This window comes from Mixophyes fleayi, chromosome 6, assembly GCF_038048845.1.
Source record: "Mixophyes fleayi isolate aMixFle1 chromosome 6, aMixFle1.hap1, whole genome shotgun sequence".
NCBI classification, from domain to species: Eukaryota; Metazoa; Chordata; class Amphibia; order Anura; family Limnodynastidae; genus Mixophyes; species Mixophyes fleayi.
This window is the reverse complement of record NC_134407.1, coordinates 144,746,201-144,766,322: the sequence shown is the minus strand read 5'-3', so window position 1 is coordinate 144,766,322 and position 20,122 is coordinate 144,746,201. Positions and strand designations below refer to the sequence as shown.

The 20,122-nt window shown below is 40.0% G+C and overlaps 1 protein-coding gene across 3 annotated transcripts; it reads left to right on the top strand.

The window, feature by feature from the left end:
• The first annotated feature begins 8,003 nt into the window (after positions 1-8,003).
• Positions 8,004-19,810, top strand: LOC142160418 (DEP domain-containing mTOR-interacting protein-like). 3 transcript variants are annotated; one of them, XM_075215310.1, is made up of 11 exons: positions 8,004-8,069; positions 8,480-8,627; positions 9,417-9,595; positions 11,400-11,523; positions 11,857-11,898; positions 12,514-12,692; positions 13,219-13,410; positions 14,562-14,678; positions 15,001-15,071; positions 19,247-19,351; positions 19,449-19,810. In XM_075215310.1, the coding sequence occupies exons 2-11, from the start codon at positions 8,503-8,505 to the stop codon at positions 19,572-19,574; spliced, it is 1,260 nt and encodes a 419-aa protein (XP_075071411.1). In that variant the 5' UTR covers positions 8,004-8,069; positions 8,480-8,502; the 3' UTR covers positions 19,575-19,810. The 3 variants fall into 3 exon arrangements, with proteins under 3 accessions (XP_075071411.1, XP_075071412.1, XP_075071413.1); XM_075215311.1 differs by lacking the exon at positions 8,004-8,069 and adding an exon at positions 8,125-8,168; XM_075215312.1 differs by lacking the exons at positions 8,004-8,069; positions 11,857-11,898 and having other exon boundaries at positions 8,340-8,627.
• Positions 19,811-20,122: the final 312 nt, after the last annotated feature.

Here is a 20,122-nt window from a genome sequence, read left to right as displayed (position 1 = left end):
AGGTCTCCTTAGTGTCCTTATTTACCCATGGTGGGCAGTGATTTCATGCTAGAAGTATTTCTATGACATAGCCAGTGTTATGTATGTGTGTGTATATATATATATATATATATATATATATATATATATATATATATATATATATATATATATATATATATACACACACATTTCAGAATTAAATAATTTCTGCCATCATTCTCAAATAAAGTGTCTAGCCTTCCCACATCTTAATTGTGTATAGAGAGCCTTTGTGTTTCCATATTTGTCGTTGATTAAATCATGTTGCCACAATTATATTGGGCAGACATTTTACTCACATTGAGACACTACAGTGCAGTCTCTTAGATGGGTAACAAGGGTTAAATCCTGTCTGATATAATTTAATCATGTTAGTACTGACTGGGGTGTCTCTTCATCACTAGTACCCTCCCCCATATGTTTGTTAGTTGCTTTTTTTAACAACTGTCCAAAAGCAGGGGGGTGTACAGTCTCTTATAGGGTTCACTCTGTGTATGTGTGTAATATATATATATTATACACTGCAGACAGACATTTCGTGTGCTGAAACAGTAGGCTGCGTGCTCATGTATATCACTAACATTTATGAGACACTATTGAATTTATAGTCTGCTGACTTAAAAATAAATATTGGCTTAGTCCAAAAAATGCCTGCTTCCACTGTGTGTAGGACCCAAGTTCTCTTCACATCTGTTAATGGAGTAAGAAAGATCTTGTGTCTTAAGCAACATAACCCTTTTGTCTGATTTAAGCCCCAAAATAGAATGGACATGGTACAAATAGCATAATGTGCTGTAACCCATAGCAGGTAGATAATTAATATGAAGTGTCTAGTGCAAACCTCACACAGACCTACACACATCATTGCAGTCACTGAGAGATATATACAAATACTGTAGTTTTTCTTGTGACTAGTACGCTAGTCTGCAAATAGTAATATAACCATACTTATTTAATACCTTGCACCCATACAAAATACAGACGTTACACATTTCTTTAGCTGCTTATTTCTTTTTACCTCCATATGTACCATGTATGCTTTCTCTCATTCATTTCGATGTACTTTCCCTATTTCTTTACAGTCTTTCCCTGTCTCATTCCAGAAAGATTGTCACTCCTCAAATGAACGGCAAACCTTATATTGTGAGAACCATTGTGCTATGGGATAACGCACATTTGTTGCTCATTGTATTTTCGTAAACCTGATTGTGAAGGGAAAAAAAAAAGAAACCCTTTAAATACATATCACAAACAGCCCGATTATGCCAAATCCATTTCCTGTGCTCTGCAGCATTAACGTCTAGAGAGTAAACATGCTAACATGCATGTGTAGTATGTATTGGCCTTATTTTCTGAGCTAAACACTAAATTGTATATAACCCTATTTTATCAATAGATATTGTGCAGAGTGGCACTTTTCTCCCATGCATCCTGTATTCCTTTATATTGCCTTTATATTGTATGGCAGTGCCAAAATTAAAAGATAGTGCTCTAGTTGTGCCAAAGAGCAGTAGAATTGGTTTTAATAAAAAATTCACTCGTACCTAATAACACTTAGTCATTCTGTTTTCTCAAAGGAAAGCTACAGGAATGTAGTGAATGTTGAAAATAACTTCCCAACATGCAATAGATCTGTAGGAGAATGATTACAAGGAACCTGTGGTTTCAGAGCTACTCACATGCGCTGGTGCCTGTCATGGCTGCTTCTCCAGTCAGCTGCATTGAACGCTATTCTATCCAGTCTGTGTATTTTCAAATTTCTTCTGTCAGTTACGCTTGGAGAAACAACCATTATCGGCAGCGGTGAGAAGATCTCAAACCGCTGGGGTCCTTTGACTTGGCTGCTAGAGGTGGGAGTGTGGTTATTGTCAAAATGTATTATGTTCATAGCCTTCTCCTTTTAGCAAAAGCTTGCTAATTGATTTCTCTTATAGTCACTGGGGCCTTTTAAACTGATTTTGACAGCATACAATATGGAACTTGCAGAGTGAGCTGTCTCTGTAAGCATCAAGTTGAGGAGAATGACATCTTTCCCCTTTTTTTTTTCTTTGTGGCAATTCCTGGAGAAAGTTTTTGGCACTTGCTGGTGGCAAAATGTAATTTGCAATAGCCCAAAAAATAATAAATTGTTCATATATATATATATATATATATATATATATACATACATACATACATACATACATACACACACACCCTCTTTCACCACCTGCAGTAGCATGCGCCCACACCCAACCTACAGTGTGACGTAGGGGCAGAGAGCAACATCATGTCCCTACTCCTGTCATACTATCAATCACTGCTACAGTTATTGCACCAGGAGAGTACAGGAGACTGGGGTTTTTCCTGCACTCAACTTCTGGGGTCAGAACCTGCTGCCCCTAGGATGCTGTGCCATCTGTGACAATGCTCTCTCACTTCGAGAGGAAAGAGTGCAATGGCTCCAATTTCATCTGGTGGTACATTAAGGGAGAAGCCTGGTCACATAAACATTGTATTTGTGCGTGATGTGATCAGTTTATATTGTCAGTTCCTGCCAACCCCTGAGGATAATGAAGTGCGGATATTTAAACTTTTCCTGATCGTCTATTTATTTGATTGGCTTTGTGCTCTGAGTGACACATTTTTACTGTGAATGCATTTGGAATTGGGGGTGCAGGGGGTCGCTGGAACTCTGAATATGTATCCCTCATCCAAAATACCCCCCACCCCTTTGGTGCCTGCGTTTTGTGTATGGAGTGCTGTATCTCAGTGTGCTCATTGCCATGACTTTAGTAATTGCTCTGCTGTCACATTCAGAGCTCATGTTTTCAAGGAATAATTACATGAAAAATAAAACCCAACCAAGAAGTTGTGTCCTGTGTCTGTTATTTAAATATGTAACTATATTCTTGAATTAATGTTGTGAAACTTTCAGGAAATACAAATCCTACATCCTCCAACTTGTACTTTCACCTGGAATTTACAGCTATTCAATCCTTGGTTCAGTGTTATGCTTATGCAGACATTTCCTGAGAACACCATGTGACTGGGAGCCCACTTTCAGATGACGAAAGTTAATTTATTTGACTGATTTATTGTGCATGTTTATCTGTTAGTAAACGCACTGCATTCACTGGCTTTCAACTATGCAATGAGCATGAACAATTCTGCCAGTTGACGTGGCTGTAAACCAATATAGTTACTAAAGGTTGCCAAGTCAACCATGTAAATCTTTACAGATGTGTGCACTGTAACACCTGAGCATGCTTCTGAACTTAGAACAATACAATGTGACTAGTTTTAGGTAGTTGACCTAACATCCTTACCGCAAGGCGTTTCAGAATTCTTCAGACACTTGAAATAAACTTTGACTCCCTTAATTTAATCACACTAGGCACAGGGGCCTCCTGAGGTGGTTGAGGCACCATCTGTAAAGCTTCTTTTATTGGGCTTCAACATGGTTAGAGTGGAGATGGACCAAATGTAGGTTAAAGAAAGTCCTCCAGATCAAAAGTTTTACTTAAGTCGTACTATGCTGGAAGTTTTTATGCATATAAATATATCATTTAAATGTACTGCATATAAGAGTTAAAGAATAGGGCTCAGTAGTAGAGGGAAGTTGGTGCGGTCTTTGATTTAGGTGTAATGCTGTAATTAGTGCACTATTTGGAGGGACTTGTAGAAGTCCTTGTGCAACCAAGAGGACAGCAACTCCCGTGGGCAGGCCATTCCCACTGTGGGATTATGAAGTTGACGAAAGTGGCTACCCTGATAGCTGATGGTGGGCGTCACTGATTTTGGCCAAGAGGTGATGCGCTCCCAGAGATTTTTTGTGGAACACATCACACTGGATTTATTTGGACTTATTTTCTCACTTATTGACCTGCTATTGTCAAGTGTGCCGTGTGGTGTTTAATCCTGTTCTGGAGAATAAATCATTGTTCTATCTTCATCTAATTCCGCGTCAGGGTGATCTAGGGGACCCCGTATCTTCAGAGAGATTCACAGGGTTTTGGCTCCTCAAATTATTATGTGAACTCTTAGAAGTAAAGAAGAATATTGTAAATAGAGGAATTGGGTTTGCGCTGGAGAGTCATCTCTATGATGTAAGGTGATTTGTTGGAGAATGGTGCTAGGCATTAGTTATAATAACTACACAAAGACCCCACAGTATGTATAGAGATTGAATGGTGGAGATCCACAACAATTGCAATAATCAAATCAAATTACCAGCAAGTCCCAGACAAGCTGAGGGGAGCATCGTGGCATGCAAGCACCTAAGGCAATACTGCATGGGGGTGTTGGGTGTGACATGAGTGTGGTCCAGGCTATTATAGTAAAAGTGAAGTCTGTCTGGCACCTCCATCATCAGTAGAAAGTTTGCCGTATATTTTTTTTTTGGGTACTGAATATGCTTAAATTTTTATGTTATTGGGGCATTGTAAAATGTTATGGGTGTTAAGTAATTAGTCCTGTACAAACTACAACCACTACGCTTCAAGAACTATTGCTGCTTTCTGCTACCTCAGGATTATGTGCTCTGGTGGTCAGCTACTCACCACCAGAAGTGCCAGTCAGTTTGATTATGCCCAAAAATACCAGCAAGGGTTAAAGTGGGAGGTGGAATATAATTCTTATCCAACTCACTCTGCCCCTATGTGTGCTCCTGTGTCCATTTTGTTGGACTTATCTTGAGACTTTACAGAGCCAAATACAGCACATAGTACCAGGGACATGAGGGATAGGACTCCCCTAGCTCAGAGGATAAAGGGGTTCTGTGACAGGGTGTGCCTCCTATACCACACTGTCATGGTGCTGGGGACTGGCAGGGCTTGCCTTGCCACTGTTACCTTTCTTTATCCCAATTGCGTCCCTTTAAAAGCAGTAGGAAGGGCTCTGCTGCCACCACTAGGCTTCTTTAACGGTACCTAGAACCGCTTCTTCTGGCTAGCTCTCGCTGCTAGACATCTGGGCTGGTACCCTTGACCTCTTTCTTCAGATAGTGTTGCTGTGGATGGTTCCCCCTGGCCCATCACACTGGCCAGAGCTGCAGGGTAGCGGGCAGAACATTGTTATTAGATGCTGGGTCCGACCCTCTGAACAGACGGATAACGGATTAGATTGGTCTAAGCTGTAAGTCACAGGAATTACAGCAGGTAAGGAGAATACTTAAGCAGTGATGTAAGCAGTGATGTTTATGAGCTCAAGAAGTCCTTATAAGGACAGTTGCGCACTAGTTGGTGGGACTAGAGATCTCCAGAACCTCAGTAGGTATAATATATAACATGATCTAACAGGGCTTTTTTTTTTTATACAGTTTCTGACACACATGTTGGTAAGGGGTAACCCAGTCCACTGATCCTAACTGTCACCACAAAGTCTGATGTTTACCCTTAGGATGTAATATAGTCACTAGAATTGAAGATAACACAATTTTAAACTTTAACAAAATATACATCAATCTTGATTTCCCAAATGACTTGCTGTTTACATTGTTTGAAGGTTTACTATCTTTATAAAACTGGGTGAAAAAGCTACACAGGATAAAAAAGTAACGATCCCCTGCTGTGCATTCAGATTAAAAAGATATGTTGAAATTTGCATGTGAGTTCCTTTTTTTAACAAAAACAAGCTTCCTCCAACATGGCATATTTCCTTGCGCGGTGGTTTAGTGGTTAGCACTTCTGCCTCACAGCACTGAGGTCATGAATTAGATTTCCGACCATGGCCTTATCTGTGTGGAGTTTGTATGTTCTCCCCGTGTTTGCGTGGGTTTCCTCCCACACTCCAAAAACATATTGGTAGGTTAATTGGCTGCTATTAAATTACCCTTAGTCTCTCTCTCTCTGTGTGTATGTTAGGAGATTTAGATTGTAATCTCCAATGGGGCAGGGACTGATGTGAATGAGTTCTCTGTACAGCGGTGCGGAATTAGTGGCACTATATAAATAAATAGATGATGATTACCTCATAGATCAATACATGAACAACATGAAAATAATTACATTTACACTCCCAGTGCTGGGACTTAGCCCTTTCTGGCGCTGCAGACCAGTTACTAACTGGCACCACAGGGCCCATACATTAAAGATTTACATTTATATGAATAAATATACCCTTTAATACATCTTTAGCCTCTTGGTGCTGAGATTTAACCCATTCGATGTTGCAGCAGTCATCTTGACCATGTGGGTGGTGAGGGGGAAGTGGCCACAGGTATGAACTGGGATAAGGCAGTAATCTAATGACCCTCCACCACGGGCACGAAGGCTTGGTAGGAGTAACAGTTGTGCCGTTGGTTGATTGTTTCTAAACCTTTAACCAAATATATTTACTAGTAATAATGACCAGCAGAGCATTGAGCCATAAGGTGCAGGGAGATATGTGTTTGTGAAGGTTGTACCAAAATGCTTTCTCAGTATTATGCCAAAAGGCACCTAAAAGTAGTTCTGTCCTAATTTCAATTTGAAAGTTAGTGACAAAGGCAGAAACAGCATTACCCTGCTGCTCTTACCAATATCTCTGAAATATAGCCTCACCACTTAATTACAGTTATAGCACATTGTGTGACTTACATTATCTGTAAGCATGCAGCAGTCACCTGAACTAATTGTAATGAAGTATGTGTATTGCATACGTTTAAATAGCTGCCCAAATAACCCTATCTTTAATACGTGGCGAAGAGAAGTTAAGCTGGCTACATATGGCCAGATCCAGTCATTTGGTTCTATACAATTTATACAGATGGCTTAGGATCACATACAGCATTCAGCCGACCTGATTTTGTGGCATACCTGATCAAAACATGGTCTGGCTGGATTTGAATCAATACAGCTGGTCATCTTGGGCCACACCCAACACAATTCTTCAACCTTTGGTAAATTAGAGGGAAAAAAAAAGAATACATTGCAACAATAAGGAATATTTACAACAAGGGAAGAATGGAGAAAAGAAAAAATACAAAAAAGTTCTAGTCATCCCCCAAACATTGGATTTGTTCTACGACAGGTCCTTACAAATTGTATTAGCCCCATCCTTTATACAGTGAGATGCAGAGGCGCAGAACATTGTTTTGTATGCAGATAATTTTGCAAAATGCTTTGCTCAGCAACATGAATTAAGTTGCTAAATACAGTAAATTAAATAAATGTCTTCCACTCTCTGTGTGATCAGCTGGATTTACACATAAGAGAATGTCCAGACAGACTTTGTTCTTTGAGCATATCTAAAGGGTTGTGATGCTATAGATACACTCCTGGCCATTATACGTGTATCCTCTTTAATTTGCAAGAGATCCTTCTCTGGAGGAATCAAAATGTGGGTACATCAGGATTGGTATGGGTCCAACTTTTCTGACAGCAGGATGGGTTAACATGGACAAAGTCAAGTTTAGATCTACTAATTATTTTACTAGGAATCCTCTGAGGAGATCCAGAAAATACAAACTGTTGGAATTATCTCAGGAGAAGTTACGCAGTATTTCTCATATAAGATCCTCAGGAACTGCTAACAGTGTATGCAACAATCTGTAATTAGCATATCTGTGTTAGGAAATATGGAAGATATGTACTGTTAGTGGTCCCTGGGCAATGGATATGAGAAACAATGGGTTAGTAAATCATTAAATGAAACTTGTGGCCAATGTGGAAGTTTTAGAGGTGCCCAAATAGTCCTCTAGAGCTACCAACAGTTCATGTTTTCAGAATTTCCTTAATCATGTGCAGGTATGTTAATGTATAGGGCTGGGACAGTTATCAGTTATATCCACCTGATTCTACAGACAGAATCCTGAAACCATGATCTGTTGATAGCTCTTTAATACTGGGTTTGAGCACCTCTGTTGTAGACCATATACCACACAAGCTGCACCTGATCATTGCTTTTTACTTAATTTAGTAGTGTTGAGGCTGCGGTTTGCCCCAAGCACATATGCCCCCACACTGCTCATCAAACCCAATAAACACACCCTATTGAGCGTGTTCTCCTGGAAACGTAACTCTGTCAAGACCAGCTCTATCCCATTACATGGCTGAGACCACCTGTGACAAAACAGGGGCTCTTTCCAGGTACTAGACTATATATGGGTGGATGATACCAAGTAGAGGTAGGTACTCTGTCCTATGATATGCGGAGAGGAGAGTTTTTGGACTGGTGCACCTATTGGTGTAAGAGTATTATAGGCTACCGTATGTTGATGGTTATAATTGAAAAAGGGTGTGGTAAGTGCTTTGATCCAATGATCTAGTGAAAAGCTCCTGGGAGGAACCTGATATAAGGTAATTGGGATCGGAATAGGGGGTGTGAAGTTGAAGTGTGAGGGTAATTGTACACACAGGTCGATCGTAGTGTGGGTGGGTAAAAGGTAATTTTTCTGGAGTTGGCTGAGACTTTTATAGAGCACTCTTTAGCAGTTCGCTATTGTATGAGAGCAGTGTGACTGCTACAGCACCAGAGATTTGCACGGCTTTACCCATAGAAAGAAGGTGCAGCACTTCCTAAATGTCATGTGCGGTTCCGTCAGAGCCCGGTGGCGGAGACCGGGTGGAACTCCTGAGCAGCAGTCTGCAGAAGACCGAGGAATATCAGCGGCAGGCAGAGATCAGCTTGGCCGGGGAGCAACTGAGGTGAGGATATTCACCTTAATTTCATGCCCGGGCACATCTCCCCAGGACTTGGATCATAAAGGTCTAACCAAAGATAGACAACCTGTGGCTGTTCACCACCGTAAAGGAAGAGCCACATAAGTAATAAGCAGATGAATCGTTAGGCCAAACCAACTCAACCCCACAGAAAAATATAAACCGCTATAAAATACCCTACTGTCTATTGCAAGATGTTTTATTTGCCTTATTGTAGCACAAATTTGCATATATTTGTACAGCACATGCGTGTCTTATAAGTCCTGTGGTGTAAAACTAAAAATCTTTAAACATTAATTGCAACTTTAATTCAAGGACAATTCCGAGTGGGTTTGACTTGCACTGCAGTAGCACATCTACAATTTGACTAGGTTTTTACCACTGGAGGAAACTAGGTCTATTTCAAATAGACTCATTTATATATTCTAAGGAACCATCCTGACTTGCAGACATTGCTAACACTTGCAACTGTATATCTGTTGCAAAATGTTAAACATGTTTTATATAATCTTGTATTTCTAGCTCTGTATAAATATATTGACCTTTTTGTAATCTGCAATCTTAATTTTTATATATGATGCATGAAGATTATTTTGAAAACCAAGTTAATAGACATTAAGGCTGTCCTGCATATGCAGTGCTTGCTTTAAATATATTTAGCTCCAACAAGATAGACTTTTGTGTTTTCATTGGTACTGGTATCTCCTTTTTACATAAAATGGTATATTAGGCATGGTAGTCCTTTTACAATCAGGATGTCATTCTCTACTGCAGGCTGCGATTACACAATTCCAAGCTAATAAAGGACCGATGCCAAAACACATTCACCTATCCAAACTGCTTTGTGGCCAACGAACTAGTTGATTGGTTGATCGAGCACAAGGAGGCTTCAGACAGAGAAACTGCTATCGCCATCATGCAGAAACTTTTTGAATGCAATATCGTCCATCATGGTGAGTTCTGTCTTATTTTGCAGTTATGCATGTCATATTAATATGCTGTTGAACCAGTCATCCTTATGATAAAATAGCACATGGACTGGACTGTACACATGGTTAAGCAAGTAAGGGGTCTGTCTGTACGTGAATACACAATATAACGAGGGCCCTAGTCGAGCTTCAAAAGTAACTTTTGGCAAGGAGAATTTCTTTGCAAGCAAATCATTATTAATTAGCTGCCTTAAACCTCTTCTCAAAACTTTGAACATCATATGCTTTAAAGCTGGGATTCGGGGATTCTTTATGCATAAGTGACTCTTGCAGACATTAAAAGTACAATATTGGAATTCCCAACTTATATCCAGTAGCGGAAAGCTCCAATTTTTGTCAGTTAGCAGCACTCCTTTTTGGCATCTTCTCATTCATAAGGCCATGCTGCCCATCAGCAGCTATTTATGATCTAACAAGCAACTGTTATTTTGTTTCATGTACAGCTCTGGTAATTCTGTTTTGAACATGATTGACCACTTATTTATGTATTACAAACTTTTATAAGTGAAGAAATCAAATGGAAGACTTATAGATTTCTACATTATCAAAACAAGTGACCAGCATTCAAGATGTGAACTAATGATGAGGGCTTAATGACAATTTGTGGTACCCAGCCCCCCTGATCTTGCCACATGACCACAAGTTTTAAAGTAGACAAAATGCTTCAATGGGTGACAATATCCTGTTGTGAAACGTTAACCTTTAATAATTAGTTAATCTGGTCAATTATTATGTTAAGTGACAGCTTTTAGGACATGTTTGAGGTTCTGCTTCAACAGGTGCTTGATGGGGAATTGGGGAATAGTTATGTGGTGAAAGGGTTTACTATGTTAACATTTACATAGCTCTCTGCAGACATTAAACAGGAAGTGTCTTTGCTTCTTCTAAATTTAATCTTCAAACCATCAATTTAAGATTAGTCTATGCTTTGAAAAAGGCCACAATGGAAAGGATCCAGTAATTCAATATTACTTGGTGCAGTGGTCCTTGCACATATTAAGACCTGTATTGATGCCATCCAGGGTTCTCGTGTTGTGCTTGCTAGCTATCTTTGTAAAATAACCCAGGTGTATGCTATGGCACTATAGTTCAATGTATGCCCTATATGTGTATAGGTTGATGGCCATGAGCCTATCACGTAGGGGAACATCCAATAAAATTGTTGAAACTATACGTGGTTGAGCATGACTGTAACCACAATGGTTAGGTGTTGTATGCAGATGTGTGGATGTCTTCAGATGGCCAAAATGCATGAGACTTTCTCCACCATGCAGTCTTTGACGATGATTCTTTTATCAAAGTCAATTTTTAAATCTGGAGTGGTAACTCTGGTGACATACTGCTCCTACACATACCCTGTTCTGTTGACAGTGCACTAGGAAAGGGGTGTCTGTATCATACTCCAGACATGGGTCCTCACCATGCAAGTGTGTGGTTCTTTTACTCTCTGTAAAGACTATTTCATAGTACCACACCATAGTGTATTATAAATATTATACTGCACCACAGCTGCCTCACTCTTGGGTGACATAGTATTATGGAAAGTGTGGTGTAATTACAAAAATGCATACTGAAAGTACAAAGAATCCTAGTTACACCACGTGTGCATTTCGGGTGCATGCAAATGTTATTGTTACTAGCAGACCACCAGTGCCTCTTGTGATATCTGACAGAGTGTAGATCTCTTATGCAGTATTAGCATAGCTCACTGGGATTTGATCCCTGTGTATTGCTGCCTCTGTTTGACTGTTGCCCCTCTCCTCTTTAGTGTGTGATCAACATGACCTCTTCAAAGATGCCAAACTGTACTATAGATTTCGGAACGACGATGGCACACTTATGGCCACCAGGCAGATGAAGCTTGTTGAACGAAGCAAGCGATTGTATGAGTTGTGAGTATCCTAAAGACTTTGGGCACAATGTGTGCCTTATGTCTGTCTACAGTTCTGTTTCGAGTTGGAATCGCACATTTTACTTGTCTTGCTCCACATCAAGTTTTGTACCTGTTTAATGTGAAAGATTCCTCTTTCTTTGACCTATAAGATGTGTGTGGCTATATGGCTGGAAGAATTTTCATTTTGGCACTCAAGAGGGTCACCTGATAAGTCGGAGCCCTTTATTCATGTACATCATAGGGGAAGGGGTGCATAGCTAGTCAATAAATTAAAGCAATGGGTTATGCTAACTGGCTTCTCATCATGCCCCATATTGTTTATACCACACAGATCTACCGAAAGACAAGGTCTCATTGGATCTAATACCATTGGGTATGTTATAAATGTGACAACTGGTTTACATAATTTTAAACTTTATTTCCCAGAGCCCTTTTCATTAAGCTGTGAAGAGATCAAGCTTTTAAGAGATTGTGTATATACAATTAATTCAAACTTCTGACTGCCCAAAGTCCTGGCAGAGAAGGCCCGAAGTATCTAGCAAACAACTTTGACATTGGATAGGGGTTATAATTGTGAAACTAAAAACGAATTGAAAAACAACAAAAGGTAACAAAACTGTGTTGGTGAATAATCAGATCAGTGAGCAGGGTTGGTAAAGTGTCAACAACAGTGCAAGCGCAATGTGAACAAAGTAAAGGGAGTACCTTGAAGTCATGAGTTAAATAAGGATCTAGGGTACATGTTAAGGTGGCAGCTGAAGAGATACTTCCATTAAGATATATAGAATATGCCCCAAATTGGAAAAACATGGCTACATCTGGGCTCTGACTTCATTAAAGACACTGGTGACTCTTTAGAGCAGAAGTAGGCAACCTCTACTATGTCTCCAGCTAACAGGCTGGCAGGTTAGGCTGGGACTTGAAGCTTGTGATCCATGGCTTGCCAGATGTTGATGATCTCTCTAACAGGCTCGTCTTTCTCCATCAGGATGGTCTGTCAGGAAGACTCAGTTCTTCAGTTGCGGGAGCAGGGTTCAGAGCGATCTCTAAGAACTTTTCGTGGCTCTGCGTTTTTGGACTGGCTTGTGAAGCATGGTCAAGTAGCCAAAAGGGAAGATGGTGTAAGGCTGTGCCAAGGAATGCTAGAATATGGTATCATCCAGCATGGTATGTGGTTTAATATAAACTTGCGTTGCAGTTTATTTACTAATCGGATGCAAATGTACGATAACCAATGGCAAATAATCAGTCATTGGCTCTTATTGTCTAATGTGGCCTAGATAATTCAAACCAAGACTGGCTATAATATTGTGCACTGTAATCATGTGCCTAGTGAGACGTACCCTTTTCCTCTGTAAATGTCCAACCATCTTTCTCATTTTTTGTTTAACTTTTTTAACTAGTGAAGTTTAGTGCTGGTGTGTATAATATTTTAAGTATATACATAAAATACAAATATTTTGATATCAAAATCTTCACTTCTGAAATCTTGTTGTGATGGTTGTAAGAGGACTTGAAAATGTGCAGAATGTTCTTTTTGTAGTGGTGGGTCTATGCTTTGTACAACAGACTCTAATGTTGTAATTCCAGCCGTGAGCAAAGCTAATAACTCTTTGGTACTTTATATTAAATAACTTGCAGAGTTTGAGTAAATGCTGAAGTATCCCTGTTCCCCCTTCTGTTTTTCCTTCAGTAGCCGGCCGACATGGCTTCTCCGACTCGGATCTGCTCTATCAGTTCTGTATTAATTTCAGACGCAGAAGGAAATTGATAGAAGTCCTCAATGATTCAACACTTTCCATGGACCACACAAAAGAGTCTCCTGATAGCCCATTCTGCCTACGCAAACTTAGTGCTGAGCTCCCACAAGGCAGCTTTGTGTGTGGTAAGAACTGCAAGGGAATGATCTACTGACAGCAATGTTATTGCCTGTCCTAGACCTCCAGGTTTAGACTGTGTATTGCTCTTCAGCTTCTGTGGAAGAAAGTCTGTTTTAAGCCCTGTCAGCTAGGGAGTAATCTGTATTTTAAGTTGGCATGCACAACCAGCGGCTTGTTGTAGAACCAACTTAATTTCCTCTCTCTGGAATTGGTGACTGTACCAGCACAAGATAGAAATGCTCATGAGTTGAATAACAGAGCAAGTAACTTACTACTATTTGAGGGTCTATAGCAGCGGTGGTCAACAGACTGTTCCCTGAGCCTTCACATGTGTCCCTCCAGATGGCTGCTTATGTTCTCTACCTATTGTCAGTTGCCTATCACTGTTTGAGGAGAATCCCTATTTGACACTCAAATCTCGCTCGCATTTAACTTTATAAAATGGGGGTGGTATTATTATAACCACATGATTTTCGCAATTATGTGTGGTATTAGGGAGTACCCTCAGTAGTGCATAAGTGTTGAAACTGCTTTCAGATTGTTAATCTGCTTAATTGATGTTTTCCCCCCTTGTAGTACAGTGATGTCACTAGTCTGTGTGAACTACCAGGTCTAAGAAGGTTATAGAATTGCTGGACAAAGCAACATAGGACGGTCTTGCCATCTGGGCATGGTTTTAGATTGAAAGGATCCATAGGCAAGGCCTCTTTGATACCCCTAACTTGTCTCAGAATAAGTGTGGTGGTTAGTGATGAAACTGCTGCTGAAATCATGAGTTTTAATGGTGTTATAAGAGAACTTATAAGCTGGAGAAGCTCAGGAGTCCTTCTCTTGCCAGCACTATGCTTTATTATAAACCTGGCCTAGAAACTGCAGTGCTGTATTAATGATGGTTTATAGTGTGTGTAATCTCTAAAGATGAGAAATGTCTTGGCCTTCTGCTGTTTACACAGTTGGTTATCAAGTTTTGCGACTTGGTAAACAATGCTGGTCTCACTGCTAGTCTGAAAAGGTAGGGTTGTGGCAGAATGTGGGCAGCAGAAGCCAACATGACTTTGCCCTTGTAATGTGTAAGGGTTTTTTTTGTTTTTTTTATGGAAGGAGTAGTGTAGACTGAAGCAGATTTGAATTATCTTCATTTGATTCTCATTCAAAGCCAGTGAACCGAAGGTCCAACCTCCGCCGATAACAAAGAAAAGCAGCAATTTTGGCCTTGGAACTGGTGCCAGTTATTGCTTTCCTCCACTCAAGCCTGTGATGACGCTTCCTTCAGGTAAGGTGGTTGACTTGCTGTGTGTGGAGATATATATATTTAAGCCTTTTCAATTATATGGTTAAAGATAAAGTGTACATACTGCCTCACTGCACGGTGGAGATAACAATTTTGTTGGCTGAATCCATATTCCTGAGAATTGATCCTGTCAAATCGCTAAGAACTGGTAACAAACTCTGAGGCATAGTAAATGGTAGTATAAATCACGAGTGCAACTTTGCTTTGACTAGCGCACATGTTCATGCCATCTATATAAATTCTGAATTGGGGCATTTGGGAGAGAAGAGTGGACAACTGCACAAAAATATTTCTTTGGTTTCAGTGCTAAAAAAGCCAGTGACTATCGAGGAACTCCTGGAACCGGGGGCACCATACATCCTGAAGACCCTTAATGTAAGCATGGAAGGGTTTGTATTGGGTGCTGGAGTAAAGGGCGTCTGGTGAAGCTGTGTAGGCTTATGTTGGCCAGACGCAATTGTCCCAGTTGCAGCATGTGTGGTCCTAAAATTGCTGCAACGTCAGATGAACCTATAGAAAGTGGCCAGCACACATGCGTCTTCCACCAAGTTTGGTAATGAACTTATTGTCCTGCATGTACAGTTCTCTTCCAACTGCAGTGATGCAACACAATGACTGCATCTTGTTCCCTACATGAGTGATCAAATTGAACAATGATCCAGTCACTTGATGCTTGTGTTAAGTAGCAGGAGTTGCCCATTTACACATATATACAAAAGGAAATTTCAGCGCCACTAAAACCAATATAAAATCCTATTCTTATTCAATTGCTGTGACTTGTGGTAGAATGAGTCCTGTTTGATGAACTTTTCCCAGTGAGGTACATGATGTCTTGTTTCCACATAAAAAGGAGAATACACTAGTAATATGCTATAGGATTTTCATAATTATTAAATACATCTCAAATGTACACATGAGAAAAAATTAGTCTGACTATTCCACAAAGATTGTATTGCAGAAGTTTTCAAGATAAAATTTCTCCACCACAGTTCGGCCTCTTTTGGTGATACTTACTCTCCACGCTCTAGACTTTCTGAAACTCCATAAGGCCTATACTCTTCACTCCTTAAATCTCAGTCCCTCCAACTGATGCCTTTACAGACATGAATAGAGGACAAAAATGGAGAATCTGGCATACAATCTCTATTGGCAGTGCCTTTCCACATTCCATTTAAACACTATTAAAATAGACCTGTAACACATCTGCAGATAACACAAATCTAAGTCTCCCTGCTCAAACACAAACTCAATTGACTGTAGTATGATGTAACAAATGGGCTCTTGGATGCTGCAAACATTGTCTATTGCCTGCGGTTTCGCACAAATGTGGGATCCTTGGCCACCCCCACTACGTTGTCAAATTCTTCCATAATTAAACTAAAATTGGCCAATGACATTCCTGACTCCTTTAAACTGGCCATTTTCGGTTCAAATAAAAAAACTATTATACGGTTCCCCAAAAGATAATCAAATTCATATCCCTTCATATGACTAATGGCAGAACTGTCGGGCATCCTACAGATGGCGTGCTGCAGCATAGCCGCAAGGGTGTAAAATACCTGGTAATTTGCACACTCTGGTATTCTAACCTTTTAAATATGTTTGTTCAGAAGCATGAGGGCTGAGATGAGAAAAAGCTGATAAATCATAATGACTACAATTGCTATGCATGAACTGCCAAAGGTTAACATCTCCTTCATAAAGGATAAATTGGAGATGGCTGTTGCTAAGCAACTTTACTTGCTCCCATGCTGTCCACACCACAGGCTTCAGAGAATTTAGGTTTGATGAAGTCATAGGTGATGTGCACGATCTTTCACAAATTGAAAAACTGAATATTTGGTGGTAATCTACAAAACAGGAATTCTGTATTCATTCTCTGACTGCATAATTGATGTTGCTGCATTAAAGTTCTATTTGGTTTTGGGTGTCCAGGCAAATATCTCCAGTCACCTAATCATTATTTTAATCTGATGCATTTTGTGCACTTTAATGTAAAGCTGGGTGATGGGATGGCTTTCCAGTACACTAACCTCTTGTAATTGCGGTTATGACTTGTGTATATAATCTGAATACTAGACATGAATGCATGTATATCTCTATACGTCACCTCCTAGATACATTTTAATCCCGGTTGCTGACCCTGTAGATTTTCTCTTGTATCAATTTATCTTTTTAAACATGTCGCCATCTTTCAAATGCTCTGGTTGGCAAACAAATTTCACTTGATATTTTACTATCCTGGTTGAGGGAGAACGCTGGCACCCTCCAATCTTGGTAGGGGTTGATGCAGTTTCCCAGCCTTGGTATTGCACTGTTAGAGGCAACACTACCCTAGTTACAGCTTGGGGTGCATAATTAGAAACAAAGTTTCTATCTGCAAATATCTACAATCACAAAGCCGGTCTGCACAACCAAAGCTAAATAGTGAAACATTATACAGATTAAGGTATTACAATAAGCATGACCTTAAACCCTCTCCCTTTCCAATGCTGTTTCTATCTTTTCCTGTATGTGTGCATTGCCTACAAAAGCTTTGGGTGCATCCATTTTAGGTTTGGAAGTTAAATTATTTGAGCTGTATCTGATCTTGCTTTTGACCACTGATCACTATGATCAAAAGATTATCTTCTGTAATAAAAAATTTAGGATGAATTCATGACACCCCTCTAATCTTGGGCTTTTGTCAAACCATGAGAGCAATAGGGAGCATATTCCTTTTCTCCATGCTTATATAATATGCTCAACAGGAAGTTTCAAAGCTTTGCAGGGATGGACCTGACAGGGAAATAGCTAAGCTGGCAAACTTTAGCCTGGAGAGCGAGCACATGGCACTAGCCCAGTGGATCTCAAACTTTTTCAGTTCAAGGCACCCTTAGGGTCTCACTAATTTTGTCAAGGCACCCCTAAGCCAAAATAATTACCAAGTAGTCCCCCCCCCCCCCCCCCCCCCCCCCCCCCCTGCTTGCCACTGGGCCTGGCCGAGGCACCCCTGTGAGATTGCCTAGGCACCCCAGGGAGTCTAGGCGCACAGTTTGGGAACCACTGCACTAGCCCATAGTGGATGGCCCGCAGTTCATCTCTATAACTGTTCCACTTTAATGTGGCTGTATACACTGTATCCTACAGCTATTCAGCTACTTTAGAGTAATAAGTTCTGGCTTGCCATCTGCCAGGATATGCTGTGCTCTATAATTCCAGAGGCACTAATAAAAGTAAAATGTCATTGACTGAAGGCCCCCTCTACCTTGCAGCTGGTATTATGGCCGGTCTACTTCTCTAGAGCAGTGCAGGGGAGTGTAGTGCATCCATGAGGGAAGCTTGCATTGCTATACAAAGTAAATATATGTAATTTTAATATTTTAAGGTCTCACTATATTAAACTTAAAGACCCCTGTCACACAAACTAAAAAAAGTTTATTGAGTTTGCAACACATAATATCGATCAGAGTAGTCTAAACTAGCATTATCAAGAAGGCTCCTATAGCTTTGAACTCAATTCCCTCTTATAGAAATAAGTCCTCAAAATCCCTGGCCAATGTATCATGACTTCATGACAATATGTATATTTTGTTTTTTGACACTTGGCAAAATTACGAATTTTCTATCTCTTGAATGTTAGACAAAATGTGTGGTGTGTATGTATATATATATATATATATATATATATATATTTTTTTTGGGTTACTTTCTGGTAAAGTAGTCTAGGCTATATGACTCATATAGCCTAGACATGAGGGCATTTGTTCTATATTTTTGCCAAAACTTGTGGAGCAGACACTGATAAATGTCATGTTGCAAAAAAAAAAAAATACTTGCCTACAAATGGTAGTTTTTGATTTTCCATCCTAACATACGCTTTCCAACACTCATTGTTTAAGAGCAATGCTTATTATTGTGAATGGGGGTACTCAATCATACTTTACCAGCAACTTTGTGAAAAGTATAGTCTGTCTACAAATTAACTTTTGTTTTACCTTCTATGAATCGTATATAAACTAATTTTGGAATTTCGTTGAAAGTGGGTCCAATAGACATAGGACTAGAATATAATGTGAGTATCACCTGCAGCAAAACACCAAATGGACATAGAACAAACACATTTTCTACTCTAAAAAGTGTTCAGCGCAATGATTTGTAGACTGCTTGAGTGAAAGCGGCCTATTGACCTTCAGCCCCCCCTCTTTGCTCTGGTGTCTTGGAGTTTCCCTATTCAGCCAAAAACAAAGTGAGCAAATAGACAATTGCTCCCGCTGTCTGAAGAATCGGATGTTGTCTAAGCTCACATGCTAGGTGCACCTCTTAGGAGCTAGACATACACCAGTAGAGTGGAGGAGATGTGCAACCAGATAAAAGGGAGAGGGGTTGATAAATCAAATACAAAGCCTTTAAAAAAGTGTCTTTAATACACTTGTGCCCCTCCTAGTTTATTTGGTGAACATGCATTAGGTTTTGGTAAGGGAGGATTATCAAAGTTCTGCAATTGCACTTTTAGGATGATCTGACTACAGAGATGAGATCACTAACCGTAATAACGTTCTCTTTTCCAGATCATGGGTGATGATGTAGGCTGGGGGTTTGTTGCCCGTGGAACAGGTCCATGTCACATTCAGGCTGTGGATCCTGGTGGACCAGCTGTTGCTGCTGGCATGAAGGTAACAAGCCCTCTTTCCCCCCCCCCCCCTCCCCCTCCTGTTTGAGTTTGCAAATGTGGATAGATAATTATATATCTGCTTATTTCCAATTTCTCAGATTCGCCAATTTATAAAAACAGTTAACGGAGTCAATAGCCTTGGTCTCCCTTACCAAACAATCTATAAGAATATTGTAGCCGGCCCTCGGAGACTCATCCTTGAAGTTCTGGAGCCCCTCTACTGATGTGAGAGCTTCCACCTACTCATGTCCACCATGTGTTCTTGACACAAGGATGCCTTAATTCCATTTTCCTGATAAAAGTATTGGTTAACTCTAGTAGTGTGTATGATGCTCAGCTGCTCCTCTTGTGAGTAAGATTGTAATAGCAAATTGTTGTGAACAGCCTGTGTGCTGTTAAATATTTTAACTTTCATGTGACTAATAAAGTGCTGTTTTTTTGTAAGCCATTTGAATTCTAATGGTCTCCCTGAGTATCTGTACTGCACTGCTGCCATCTGACAAGAAGCTTCCATGGCATACATTCCAAGGAAAGGAGCAAGAATTTACTTTTTTCTGTATCCCCCACTATGCATTCTTGCAACTTGTCTTTGAATTATGTGCCTGTGCAGCATCTATTTCAGTGTAAATATAACCAGTGGTCAAAGTGGGAGTTTAAAAGAGGTCTTATGGCAAGGGCAAATTGAATGGCCATGAGCCACCTAGCCACCAAAACTTTAAGGAATTTGATGTGTTTTAAATAACTTTAGCTCTAATTTGTGTCTGACTGATTT